The sequence below is a fragment of the Lepisosteus platostomus genome, chromosome 9 (genome assembly GCF_059453375.1).
Source record: "Lepisosteus platostomus isolate fLepPlt1 chromosome 9, fLepPlt1.hap1, whole genome shotgun sequence".
Classification (NCBI taxonomy): Eukaryota; Metazoa; Chordata; class Actinopteri; order Semionotiformes; family Lepisosteidae; genus Lepisosteus; species Lepisosteus platostomus.
In genome coordinates, this window is record NC_142619.1 from 5586042 (window position 1) to 5600785 (window position 14744).

Sequence of the window (14744 nt, forward strand, 5' to 3'; positions counted from 1 at the left end):
GACAAACCATATATTCAAGTTCCATGAAGCACATGAGCAACAATTCACAGATGCGAATAGTAAACTTTTCTCCCCAGGCCCCCCATCATGAAAAATTCCAGCTAGAATTTGGACATAGTAGCATTCTGAAGAAGTTTTGAATGCAAAGGAAAGGACCAAAAATACAAATAGGGGAAGAACAGAAAAAGAAATACAAAGAGCGTTTTCCACAACCCAAGATGATCTAGAAAAGATTCCGATTTAGATCGGTACACAGTAAATAAAATCTTATAAATTTATTTTAAACTCTGCATATACTGTAGGTAATAAAATTGTAATTTTACCAATACTACGGGACCTCACTGCTTTCTCCTATGTCATCTGTGGTGTACAGTAGGTTCAACACTTTAGGAATCTAGGCAAACTGGAGACTTGGATACATAGCATGGAACAGTAAGTGAAAGAGAATTGCTAAAAAGTATTAAAAAAAACTATTACATTCTCCATGTAAAAAAAAAACACAAAACCCCATCTATCTAGTGCAGAAATTAAAAAGACTACAGGAAAACCACATTTTCAAAGTTTTTAAAGGGATAAATAAGCCTAATTTTAAAATTAAGTGTAGGAAGAGGAACTGGAAATGACAAAAACCTGTCAGGGCTAGAAAATAGTTTTTCAAGTACATAAAACAATTGTCAAGGCAGATTAGATTACCAAGGCACATTGGGAAGGCACTGTTATCAGCCAGTGATAAATCAACAGTAACAGAATCACATACTGCTGTGTAAAATGGTAAGTCTGAGAAGCCATTGTTATACAGAGCTGTGTGTCTGAACAGGTTGTTAGCAGTACTGGGGCTCCACAGGGGACTGTCCTTGCTCCATTCCTGTTCACCTTTTATACCTCGGACTTCAGGTACAACTCTGAAACATGTCATCTGCAGAAGTTTTCGGATGACTCTGCAATTGTGGGGTGCATTAGAGAGGGGAGGGAGGAGGAATATAGGAGCTTGATTACCAACTTTGTGGAGTGGTGCCATCTTAACCATCTCCAGCTTAACACCAGCAAGACCAAAGAAATGATCTTGGACTTCCGAAGGAATAAGTCTCCGCTGAACCCTGTTTCCATCCAGGGTGAGGACATAGAGGGGGTACAGTCCTACAAGTACTTAGCGGTACACCTGGATGATAAACTGGGGTGGTCTGGTAACACTGACGCCCTGTACAAGAAAGGTCAGAGCCAACTCTATTTCCTTAGGAGGCTCAGGTCCTTTGGTGTGTGTGGAACACTGCTACATATTTTTTTATGAATCAGTGGTGGCGGCGGCCATCTTCTACGCTGTTGTGTGCTGGGGCAGCAGCATCATGACAAAAGATGCAAATAGGCTCAATAAACTTATCAAAAAGGCTGGCTCTGTGTGGGGGATGAGCCTTGACCCCCTGGAGGTGGTGGCTGAGAGGAGAATGCTGACCAAGCTCACCAAGCCACCATGAACAACGCCTCTCATCCGCTTCATGGGACTGTTACTGGGCAGCGGAGCACTTTTAGACACAGACTGCTCCAGCTACGGTGTTCAAGGGAACGTTTCCGCAGGTCTTTCCTCCTGGTGGCTGTTAGGGTGTATAACACTGCCGTAGGCTAGGACTGCAAAGGAACAAGTAATAGGTTTATTCCATGCTGAAAAAAAGAAGAAAGAGAACACAACGTTTCGGCCGTGGAGCCTTCTTCAGGTACAACTCTGAGACATGTCATCTGCAGAAGTTTTCGGATGACTCTGCAATTGTGGGGTGTATTAGAGAGGGGAGGGAGGAGAAATATAGGAGCTTGATTACCAACTTTGTGGAGTGGTGCCATCTGAAGAAGGCTCCACGGCCAAAACTTTGTGTTCTCTTTCTTCTTTTTTTCAGCATGGAATAAACCTATTACTCGTTCCTTTGCAGCCTACGCATGCTGACGCAGCTACCCACCTGAACTACTAGGCTAGGACTGTTAGCCCTTCATTTGCTCATCTATGGACAGCATGTTTGCTCCATTGTACTTTTTGGACAATCAGTCTGTATAAACCTATGCACATTTTGCACATATTTTATTGTTTCTACAACGACTATGATCATCACATTTTGCACACACTTATGTATTTATTTATTTTATATTTATTTTGTTGTCTTTTGTTTTTATAACTATTCTGATGTCTGTTTTTGCTTGTCCTGGGCTGGACTGCTGTAACACATTAATTTCCCTACGGAATTAATAAAGTCTTATCTATCTATCTAGTTACACAGAAAAAAGCTGCTCAAAGCCATATATTCAGCTCAGCTTATAGATACATACTAAGGGGGTCATAATAGCACAAAGAGACCTTTTTCAGGTTAGTAAAGTGAATATTAATGTACCTCATAAGACACTGATTCCTTGCACATTGCACACAGGAATTCCTTTGAATCCTAAAGCACTCTGCAGTCATCTGTAAGCACAAGGAGAGAGCCTCCGTCTCCTTCTTGTCATGGAAAGCATGGATCTCTTTAGACAACTTCGACAAGATCTGCTGCAGACTCTGAAACACACTCTTCTCCACACCGGCTCTGCAAGAGAAATTGAAAAATTGTATTTGTGCATTACAGGGGACACACCGCAAAAAAAGATTCAAGTTTGTTTCCTTTGAGATTTGTTTAGATTTCACATATGACCCAGGTGTGTATTCACTGTCCTGCAGTTAACCTTTATCTATTTCTTTTTCCTAAATGCTTTTTATACATTCAGCTCTTGCATGCTGACTTCTACCATATTACATAAAGCATTGCATAAGTGTCACCTTCACAGACCTCAATTTCTTATGCATTGCCTGTTTTGTGGACTAATAACCTTTTTTATATTAGACACAATGGTGATATACAGGTTTCTATTACACACATATAGTATCCTGTCAGTTTTGACCAAAAACAACCCCTGGACTACCGTTTTCACCGTCAAAGTCAAAATATAAGGGACAATATTACCTCTAAATGCTCTCTTTAGGACAATTTACATAACCTCTAAAAAACATCACCAGAAAAAGACATTGTTTGTAAGTGGCAACACGATTGTTTTCTAAGTGTACTGTAGGTTATATCAAAAACGTACAAGAAAACTGTTTTAAATATCTGCCTTCGTGATGTACATGGCCAAGACAATACTACTGTACTGATTTACTTTATACCCACGTTATAAAAGCAAATGAAAACACTGGCCGACTTTTAGAGTAATATAATAATATATCGCCTACACTGAAACACAGAGGTACATTTTGCACCTTGACGGCCTCTCTTCTCTCAATTGTTTTCATATTTTCCCGACACTAAATCCGGTATGTCTCCTTGATGTATCGTGAACGCTGTTCCACGAACATCAATATTAGAGAATCAGAAACGCAAACGGTTTTGGTGGTTTATCACTGAACTTTTCGCACCTGAATTCCTGCTCTCGGAAAGCCTTCGTGAGATTTTGCAATACTTCCAAATGACCACGGCTAGAACGATCTTCAATCAGTTTACTCAAGCTCACGTCCAAATCCAACATGATTGCACTGGGCGCCGCCATGTTTTCTCTTTTTTCTGTTTACACCACCAGCTTCCGCTTTTATTGGACTCACATTGGTCAAAATCAGTGTGGGCGGAACTTCTATTGAAAGCTCTGGTAGTTTGAGAGGTGTTCTTTGGAACAGTTTTGTTTAACTGCCCTCCGTGTTTTTGAATATCAATCCCTCATGCATCCATTTGTGCCATTATATTTAGAGTGGAAAAGATTGTTTGGAGGAGGAGTCGATGGCTGATATCCTCCAGCTGAGAAGAAGAAGAGTATACTTTTAAACGGTTCGTTTTTTCAAGTTTTTTTAAACATTGTTATGAGGTCCCCCACATTTTTCATTCGAAACAACATTAGTCAGATTCCACTTTTAGATCTTAAGATTCATCCCTGTACATTAACTACTGTTGATCCTCAACCTGCTGTATCTGTCCAGAACCTACTGTATACGGGTCATTAAAAAAAGAAACAATCAGTTTCGAGTGTTCAGTATACGATGCAGTCCCCCAGATTCAGATATCGATTACAATGCAGTCTCTTGTATTGAAATTAGGAAGGTGTGTAAAAAAAAAGGTATCATGCATCAATCCATTTTCTAAACACTTTATCCAGTACAGGGCCGTAGGGGAGCCAGAGCCTATTCCAGCAAGCAATGGGTGAAGGGCAGGATACACCCTGGATGGGACGCTAGTCCATTGCAGAGCGCACACACACACACCACACACACACTCACACCAGGGTCAGTTTCCCTAGAATTACCTGGCACCCAAAAGAAACCCTCACAAACTCAGAGAAAACACACAAACCCAGTGCTGCAAGGCAACAATGCTGTCCATTGTACCGCTGTGCCTCCCGACAGGATTTTCCTCACATGGATTGGGATAAACCCCTCACAGGTGTCAGAAGCTGAAAATGAAATTGTTAACACGGCTGACTTTGTCTTTCGTCCTCAGCTTTTCTCATCTAAAGTGTAGATTTAAAGTGACATAAAAGGGAAGAACAGTACCCATAAAAAGAAAAACAAACCTAAACTTATGCAGTAAACTGTAATATTCAAAGGAAAAGGAACATGGGTTTAGAACATTATTAGCAATAATGGATGCTTTTATGTGAATGGTAGATGAATTGCAAACAAGAGAAGGCCATTCAGTTAGTCTAGCCCATTTCACTGATGACAACGCCCAAGATCAAAGAGTGATGACACTATTATGGAGCGGATATTTGGCTTAACCCACTTGGCTGAGGGCCGACCTCCTGGCCATAGGACGAGGAGGCCAGGACCCCCACGCAGGGTGACCAAGGGGTCGCTGCAGAGGTGGAGTTGGGGTGGAGGTGGGATGCAAAAGTCACACGCGAGGGAGAGAGATATCGCGTTGGTATTTATAGTGTTCGGTCGAGGAAGGATGAAGGGAGTGATTGCTAATTACTGACGGCTGGGAACGACTGAGCGTGGTTGTTGTGATCCCTCCCTAACTTTCGTTATTGTCACGGATGTCGGAAGGGACAAACCGTGGAGAGGCAGGAGAGCGAAAAAGACCCTATGCGAAGCGGCGGAACAGGGAGTTAGCCCGGGCTCAGCAGTGCAAAGAGTTCTGGAGTGCCATATAGAAACCTATGCCCTCAGGCCACGGACGGTGCAAGGCGGGACTCAGGACATCCGAACGTCAATGCTGAGCGAAGCAGAATAAGTGACCCGGAAATATATAGCCCCAGAAAGAGAGACACCGGAAGGAGAGCAAGAACAGGAAACTAGGGACAGGACAGAGAAGGAGCGCCCTCTGGCTACAGATGGCGTGACAGTTATATAAACTCCATTTAGTAATTAGTTCAGATTTTCATAAAGGTATCATACTGTGTTTCGTAAAAGATTCATTCTCAGACTGAAGGCCGTGGGCATCAAAGGCAAAGTACAGTACTGTATGTATCACATGCTTGCAACAGTAAGGTCTCATTGCAAATAGTGTTTCCATTAGCAATTTTAGTGACCTCATGGCAAAAACAACATTGCTGCTCTGGAATTAATGCAAGGGGAAGTCACTAGGGCAAAAAGTCACCATGCTGTAATTTTTAAAAGAAGTGATGTTTAGTCTTAAATCGAGAAGACAACACGTACTGTAGATATGAGCTGAGATTCTGACTGCTGAGATTGCTCATTCTTACCATTTCACTTTTTAATATCTTTTTTCTCCAATAATGAGCTAAAAGGGTATTGTATAGGTAACATCTATAGCATCTGTAGCATCTGTCAGGGCTACAAACATTTCAAAACCTTGGACAAAGTAACTGCAGTATGTCCAAAATTCAGCAGCCAGAATCCTGACCAGGTCTAGTGCAAGTGTTCACATTACTCCTATCCTGGAGTCCTTGCACTGGCTTCCGGTCAAATTCTGCGTAGACTTTAAAATCCTCATGCTCACCTATAAGGCTCTGGATGGCTTGGCACTTCAATACCTGTCTGAACTATTATCACCCTACTCCCCATCTCGCAACCTCCGCTCTTCAAATTCTGCCCTCCTTACTGTCCCCCAAGCCCGTCTACATTGTATGGGTGACAGGGCCTTCTCCTGTTATGCCCCCAAGCTCTGGAAATCTTTGCCCAAGGATATCAGAGAGTCACCTTCTCTAAACTCCTTCATATCATGACTCAAAACCCTCTTCTTCAGAAAAGCCTTTACTTAACTGGTTCCATTCTGCACCCCTCTGCTCTTCTTAGTACCACCTTCCACGGTCTCCTCTATTGTTATTGTTGTATTGTTGTAATTGTAATTGTAATTGTGTCTTATCTTGTGTATTCTTCTTATTTTTTGTTGTATTCTTCTTATTTATTGTTATTGTCATCCTGTAAAGCACTTTGAGAAGCCACCTTTTAAGGCGCTACATAAAATAAAGTTTATTATTACTGTTATTATTATTATTAATTTAAGGGGGATGCTATTTAGTGTAAGGGAGGGACAAATCTGAAACAATTCAAGAAGGCAATTGCTAAATGCAGTTCATGACAGTTCTTGAAAGTATGTACTGAAACATTTATTTGGCTGAATGTTTTTTTTTTTGCCTGGAAAATTCCCCCAAAATGCTAAAGTACTGTCAATTTAAACAACCTCTGAATGAACTGAATGGAAAATAAAATGTGAAATGCTTTTATCAAGGGAAGAGAACTGTTTTTATTCACTTTCTAGCTTCTGTTCTTGAAAGTCCAACCTCAGAGGTTTTATCACATAAAAGGCAAATGTCTTCAGACCGTTTTTAATCTTGGTATTTGCCTCAGTGGGCTAAGTGACCTCCTGGCAGGTAATCAGTCAACAACACCCTCAGTAATAGTAGTTCTAGCTGCTATTAGAACTCAGTCGACTGCAGATGGATGACTTCCCAGATGGTGAAAAAAAAATTACTGGTAAATAATAGTCGAGGGCTATATCTGACATCTTTTAAATTGATTAGTATATTTCTCTCTTGGTTATTGTGCTTAGTGCTGAGGTAAAGCTTTTTTTAAAGCCCTCCAAAACGTTTATTGAATCAGACAAATATTTCTGTTTCTAGGAGTAGGTGGTGTTCCTCTACATGAGGAATTCATCCACTAACTCCAGTTAGATTTAATATATTCAGATTATATATTGTTGCATCCTATGTATCCATGAGTGGGTTAGAAAATCTATCACATGTGCAGTTCACATCGTATTGCACTACTGAAGACCTCATTCAAAATGTGTGAGAATGGTTGATATAATTTGAGGTTTTGCCTAGCTGCAAGAGAGCCGAGAGCAGGTGAACATAAATGATCAAAAGGGGATTTTCTGGTGATTTACTCTGGTTAACTAAGTTTATGGTAAATAATTAGAACCTTCATTAAAACAAAACATAGCATAAATACAGGGAACATGGGAAAAAAAGGGAAAGCAAGGATGGGAGAAGTCAGAGACAGGAGAAAAACAATGGCTTCAAACTCCTCTTCCCCAAACCTTGTGCTATGTGAGAGAACCCTGCAAGATCAGATTGCGGACCTTATTTTAGAGACCTTGGGGACCTATTAATTTGAGGAAATTCGGATTTCCTTTATTGTGAAATGTTAAAGATGTTGTCTGCTACTTGGTGATCTATTTTGAGAATAGGGAGAATGATTCCTATTCACTTTTGGGCTGTAGCAAGGGAAATTTAGTCCCAAGTCAGATTCTTTTATTTAAGATGCAGGGTTTGTTCTTTTAGTCTGTGTAGGCCTTGTACAGAATAATGTTTCAGGTTTCAGGGCTAGCTAACATTCTGGGACTGCAGGATACAGGTTTCCGAGATGCATGGTTTTGTTCTGATGTTTCATACAGTAACTGGTTAATATCATGCAATGTGTCTTATGTAGTAATTTTGTATTGTAAATACATTTTGTTTTCTGCCCATGTTCTGACTATAAATGTGTTATTCTTCTAAAGAGCTCACATGCATTTACATTTGATGTAACCTTTCTCCCCTCATTTTACAACCCTACGTACCAAAAATGCCAATGAATGACTATGGCATACAAGCACATTGTCAGGGAACCTATCGGTAGAATAGGAGGTTCCTTGTGCGTGACCGTGAATCCCACAGAACACAGAGTAGCAAAGGGACAATCCAAAAGACAAGATCCAGAGGCTAGGTCGAGAAGGGAGGCAAAGGGTCCTGTAACGAGAGATATCCAAAAAACAATCCAAAAGACGAGATCCAGAGGCTTGGTAGATAAGGAAGCCAAAAGGGTCCTACAACAGGAGATTTCCAAAAGACAATCCAAAGACAAAATCCAAAAGGTAGGAGCAAAGAGTTAGTAACAGGAGATCAGCCAGAAGGCTTGACAATGCACACAGGAGAATACTACAAGAGGCTTCACAACAGTGAACAAGGGGTGGAGTGAGAGGGAACCTTAAATACTGAAAGGAAAGGGATGTGTTATAGGATAATTGGTTTGGGAGTGAGAATTTGTGGAATCTGGTGCATGTGGGAATGTGATGGGTCCAATTAGGAATGTGATTGTGAAACAGTGGGTTTGGGAATGCAATGGCGTTTGCGAGGGAGAGTGGTGGGCGTGACAGGAATGGAACGGCGTTTGCGAGGAAGAGTGTGATTTGCCTTTCATGTTACTGAAAAATCACCTGACACTCTTCCTAGAGCAACTACATGTACAAGCTTGAAATTGTTAACTGTAAAAGAGGTGTTTCAGAACCAATACAGCACTTCTACCGAAATAAAGTTCCACTGTGATGCACTTAGAGTGACATTTTCTATTCTTAATTCTTCATATATGCTGAATAATAAATGTTGACCATATGTGTTTGTGGCAGGGTTTTGCATTTTTAAATTGTGAACACAAAGAAGCGTGACCATACATATATACAGTACAGCATACTTTGGCTATATATATTAACAGAGCCTTCATAAAACATTCACTCCCACTTGAGAGTTTTCACAATCTACTGTATGTTGCAAACGTCAGTAGAAGTATTAGTCTATAATGTCAAAGAAGAAAGAAAGTCCTGCAAGTCATTTACATGTAATTTAAAAAAGAATCTGAAATGCCTTTATTCAGCCCCTTTGCTATGATACTCCAGATGGAACCCGGGTGCTCATTGAATTTCTTTGTGCGATCACTCCAAAATGTCCACCTGTGGTCAGTTCAATTGCTTGACATGATTTCACAAGAATGTGTCTGCCTAGCCTTGATCCCTGAGTTCACAGGACATACCAGAGCAAAAAGCCTACTATGAAGACAGAGGAGTTATCCATGTAGCTCTGTGATAGAATTGTGAGGTGGCAGAGGTGTAAAGACATATCTGGGGTGTTGGAAGTTCCCAGGAGCACAGTCAGGTCCATCATTAGAAAATGGAAAGAATATGGAACTATCCAGACTCTTCCTAGAGCAGCCCATCCTTCCAAACTGAGCAACCAGCCAAGACAGTTTTCCAAGGCTGTGATGGGAGAATCTATCCAGAGAACAGAAATCTCTGCAGCACTACACAGATTCAACCTCTAGATGGACTCCAAAAGGCTTGCAAGAAGATCATATGGAAGACCCCAAGACAGATGATTGTTTCATCTGATAGAACAGAAATTGAACTCTTTGGCCTGAAGGCAAAGCCCTACGCCTGTCACAATCTGCATACAGCTAAAAAGGCTTGGCAATGGCAGCATCATCATCCTGTATGTGTCACGGAACAGTTCTTTCCGGGCCCTATGCAGACAACACAATCCGGAGTAGTGAGGAAACACTGAGGGAAAAGTCAAGCAGGAGACGGGAATGGAGACAGGGGGCGTGTCCAGAATGCACAGGTGTCCAGGGGGGAGTGAGTGCAGGGCAAACAATCCAGGAAGAAGTCCAAACGGGAAATCCAGAACACAAGCATAAGTCCATGGCCAGGCAATCCATCCAGGAGATTAAAAACGGGAACTGGGTCGGGACCGGCGGGGGGGAACAGGAACAGAAAGTTAAAAACATAATGGAGCCAGGCTCACATGAACCAGGAGTCAATGTAGAGCCCCCATTATCGTCTGCATCTGGTTTTTAAGGGGGAACTGAAAAGGGGCTGGAATAAGGAACAGGTGCGGGGAATGAGGCAGAACGAGGAAGGGCTTAAGGAGCGCCCTTAAGAGGAGGGGTTTGCGATCGTGACAATATGGGGATGCTTTTCAGTGGCAGGGACTGGGGTACTTGTGGGGATAGAGGGAAAATTGAGTAGAGACAAACAGAGGCAAATCCTGGAGGAGAACCTGCTTTAGTCGGTAAAAGTCTGGGGTGAAGATTCACATTCCAACAGGGCAGTGACCCCAAACATACAGTCAAAGTAACAATGGTTTGCTGATATGCTGCTGACATTCTGTTATGCTGATATGTCATACCCTTGTCAGGATGTCAGTTCATCACAGGTCAGACACCGACACAAGCACGCACACACTCACAACAGGGCCCATATTTTACAGAAGCCAATTAATCTTCTAGCATGTCTTCGGACTGTGAGAGGAAACTGGAGCACCCAGAAGCAACCCAGGTGAACATTGTGTTTTTATCACAGAATTGGTCAGCATCTTTATAACCATTACCTAAGATATATTTTTAGTACTGTTCAAAACAACAAACAATAAGACAACTGTCTAATTTCTTTGATAGCATAATCCAGTTCACTCTGTTTTAAGTTAACCCTTTTCTGCAAACATCTTCATGTAACACTGTATCATAAGTACTGATAAAATAGAAGGCTGTATTTCAATTGACACGCAATTATAATCATACTCTTGAAAGTCATCCAGCTTTTACTCACTAGCGATAAACAGTTTGTCTCTTATGTCTAGTGTACATCATCTGGGATTCCTGCTGCTGAAATACTATAACAGAAATACAAACTAGAAACAGTATATATCTCATTTTTATGAGCTTCTTGGAAAGAGCTTTGTAATTACATTTTTAAGGTTTTTAATTGAGGAGAGCCTGGTCCTGTTATTAAATTTCTACTGTTCTTCAATATTTTTTATTCATAACTTGGAGAATGTAGCCTTAAGCTCATAGAAAGATGCTGTTTCATGAATGTTTCACCAACATTCCATGGCTATCAATTATTTGCATGTTATTTGTTTCTCCACCTCAAATAAAAATAATCAAGAGCAACCCCAAAAACCCTCTCTACTTTCTAGACACACACACACACAAAATGTTCTTCACCGCTTTGTTCAAAACCCCCCAAACTCTAAGTTTTTCATGAGCACAAGAAACTTTTCAGGTTTTGGCTTGACTTTTTTCCTGCATACTCTGCTCAAGGTTTCTGTTTCAGTTTTGGATGGCTCTTGGTTAAGGCTCATGCTGTGTATTATGGACAGTCACGTTCCTTCTCTAATAGTGTGTCTCTGGAGTTTAGGTGGAGCACTTTCACTGTCAACTAGACAAGACACTCAAGGCTGACATATCTGTATGCTACACTGGCCTGAAGTGAAGAGAGATTCTGAGGGTCCCACCTTAAAAGCTACTGTAAATTCTAATTTAAAAAAGATTTCTACCCTCCTGTCTCTAAGCTGTAGTTATTAAACAGTATTTTGTTTGTTCTTGAAATATGATAATCCAGAATGGGAACCTTGTTTTTTCCTGTACTTGAAAAGTTTGGAATCACACCTTAAGACTGAATATTGCATGTGTCTGCCATCTAATGGAATTCTGTAAAACATCACTTGAAAGCTAACAGAAATTTGAAAGCAGAAACTTCTTTTATCTGGTGCTGAATGCAGCAGCCTATTTTTTTTACTTTCAGTAATCCTCTTCAGAGTCTGAGACAGTGGGGATATAGTGTTTCTTCAGCGACAGGGTTATGAGATGACTCTTGTGCCAGACACTGTTATTATAATGAAAGGGTGTATTATAATGAAAACAATTCATGAAAACAATTCATGTTGGTTGTTAGTTTTTTCTGCATTAGTTAGTGGCATTATATTTAAAAAAATTGGATTGACTGTACAAGTATGCCAGAGTACCCATATAATTTATATTAAAAACGAGCAGCATAAAAATAATAGAACCATACCATTCCAATCCATTTGTAAAAGACCTATGTTTTTTATTCTATGTCTCACATAATGTAGGGATGTGTTAAATGTACATCATCATTTTCACATCATTTAAATATACAGGATCATTTTTTACATTCCTTACCTAGCAGTTACCGTATATCCCAAAGGACAAGAAGGACCTGAATCAATATTTAGGGGGTGGCAATGTGTTCGGCATTGTTGCCTCGTGAGGCTGAGTCTCTGGGTTCAGTTCCTGGGGCACTATCTGTGTGGAGTTTGTATGTTCTGTCCAGGTTCACATGTTCCAAATTCATGCTGGTAGGTTAATTGGCTGCTGGAACAAAAATAGAACTGGTGTGAGTGTGTGTGTCTGTCATGGATGTCGGAAGGGACGAACCGTGGAGAGGCAGGAGAGCAGAAAAAGACCCTATGCTTAGTGGCTTAACGGGGGATTAGCCCGGGGCTCAGCAGTGCAAGAGTCATATAGAAACTAATGCCCTCAGGCAGCGGACGTGGGGCGACCTGGATGCTAGGTGGGTCTCAGGACATCCGAACGTCAATAATGAGCGAAGGAGAATCAGAGACCCGGAAATATATAGCCCCAGAGACAGAGACACCGGAAGACAGTAAAGAAAACTAGGAAACTAGGGACAGGACAGAGCAGGAGCACCCTCTGGGTGCAGAGGGCATGACAGTGTCTGTGTCTTTGTGTGCCCTGTGATGGACTGGCGTCCCATGCAATGTGTCCATTGCTCGCCAGGATAGGCTACGGCCTTCCCATGATTCTGTATTGGATAAAGCGTTTTGAAAAAGCATGCCTGGAAAGGTCAGTCTCACCTCATCCCTGTTGAGTGTCCACTTTATGAATTTTTATGCCTTTGCCCCTTGCTGCGCATTTTGGGCTCCTTACAGGTACCTTAACAGAAAGGTGCAGCCCTACTCACTAAAATAAGCAACACAACCTGCCCTGTTCATTCCCCCGTGTGTCTCACACCGTCATCTACCAGGGGTCGAAACTAGTATGCATGACCTGTCCTACAAATAATTGCCTCTGACACAACACTTGGGTAAGCCTGAGCAAACTCTCTCCCTTGGAGCATCCCAATGCTGTTACAACTGCGAGGAAATAGGACTTCTGGACGCATCACGAGAAGCTGAAAGTTTGAGTTTTTGTATAATGAGAAACAGTGGTTTACAAAAATACAAAAACAGCCAAGATTTTATTAGAAGAACTCACTTATATCCTATAACATGTGTTGCGGTAAAGGCGAGGTGGAGGAAGCCAGGAAAAAAGAGCGAGAGAAGGAGCGGAGAACCATGTGCCACGACACATTCGGGTTTCCCAGGCTCGTCTCAGATTGGCTGTGGGCGCGAGCCAGGGCCTTTCTGCCCCAAGTTGCTGCTGTCTGGAGACATCTTTAATGTCAGGTGTCGAGCGACATAGCAGGACACCGGGGCATCTGCTAACGCATATACCAGAAACCACAAAGAAACGTCCAAGCCTGACACATTTCTTCCATTCAGCAAAGTCAGTTCACATTTTTCTTTATCTATTTTTACCATTGAAATGTGTGGAGGCTTAACTAGTCATTTCAGATACACTCATTAAAGCTGCTTTTGGCTTCCAGCAAATAGGTTTTATAACATTTGGTACCACATGTGTGGCATTTTGCTCTGCAGTTGCTTGAACAGAGGCTACCCGTAGTTTTGTACAATAACTTGAACACCGACAGTTCTGGTTCAATCAAGCCAAAATGTCATCTACTTTTGTGTGTGTGGGGGGGGTTACCGTTTTCTATAATTTCAATCGTTGCAGCAGTTTGTAGAAAAAAAACTAAACAAAAACAGCCCTGGAAATGATAGCAAAATGACAACACGGTAGCAAACAATCCATGTAGAAGAGCTTAAGTCAATAACAATGTAATTTAACAGTGGGGCTGTACAACAAGAGACAACAGTTCTAATGCAAGACTGTAAATTGAACAAATTCTCACTTGTTTAGGCTGAGAGAAACAAAGGAGGGAGTCTGAGTTATCAACTATGAATCACGTCCAGGTTTCCTCCAATTCCCAGCTGTAAGCAATTACTATACAATATTTTCTTATTACTAGCTCATTTAGCAAATAATAATGATTCCTTGTGTGTCAGAAAAGAAATATTTCAGGCAGAATGTTTTGGACTTTTTTAAGACAGGGATCATCTTTTTTCATCGGCTGTTGCTGTTGCTGTGATTTTACTTTTATTTATTTTGGTGGTGGGGGGGGTTTCTATAGAAAATGGGAGCTTAAATTCTCACCACCTCACTCAAAACTCTGTAGCGCTGCTATATGTACAGACAAAAATTAAAAACTGCATGATGCCAGAGAAACATAATTTCACGTGCAGTTATCCATCCATCCATCCATTTTCCAACAATTTCATCCAATTCAGGTTCGCGGGGCAACCAGAGCCTATCCTGGCAAGCAATGGGTGCCAGGCAAGATATGCCCTGGAGGGGGCGCCAGTCCAATGCAGACATGCAGTTATAATAAAATCAAATCACAGAATGTAGGCTAAATTCAAATGGCTTGATTTCAACAGCAAGAGGACATTTGCTGAAGGATATGTCATTTAGTATATATGTAGTACTTTAGGATTCGATGACTGTGTATCCACCCTGCCATTTTCTAATCCACTTATCCAGTACAGGGTCA

At 41.3% G+C, this 14744-nt stretch overlaps 1 protein-coding gene across 1 annotated transcript in view; it reads right to left on the reverse strand.

Annotated features, from left to right (window-relative positions):
• The window catches only part of atxn10 (ataxin 10), a 96457-nt gene extending 92875 nt beyond the window's left edge, over positions 1 to 3582 (reverse strand). Inside the window, exons 1-2 of the mRNA XM_088646651.1 lie at positions 3425 to 3582; positions 2373 to 2561 (exon numbers count right to left, since the gene is read on the reverse strand). Of these exons, the coding sequence (XP_088502777.1) occupies positions 2373 to 2561; positions 3425 to 3555 (320 nt within the window). The 5' untranslated portion in view covers positions 3556 to 3582. The remainder of the gene's footprint in view (positions 1 to 2372; positions 2562 to 3424) is intronic.
• Between the last annotated feature and the right edge of the window lie 11162 nt (positions 3583 to 14744).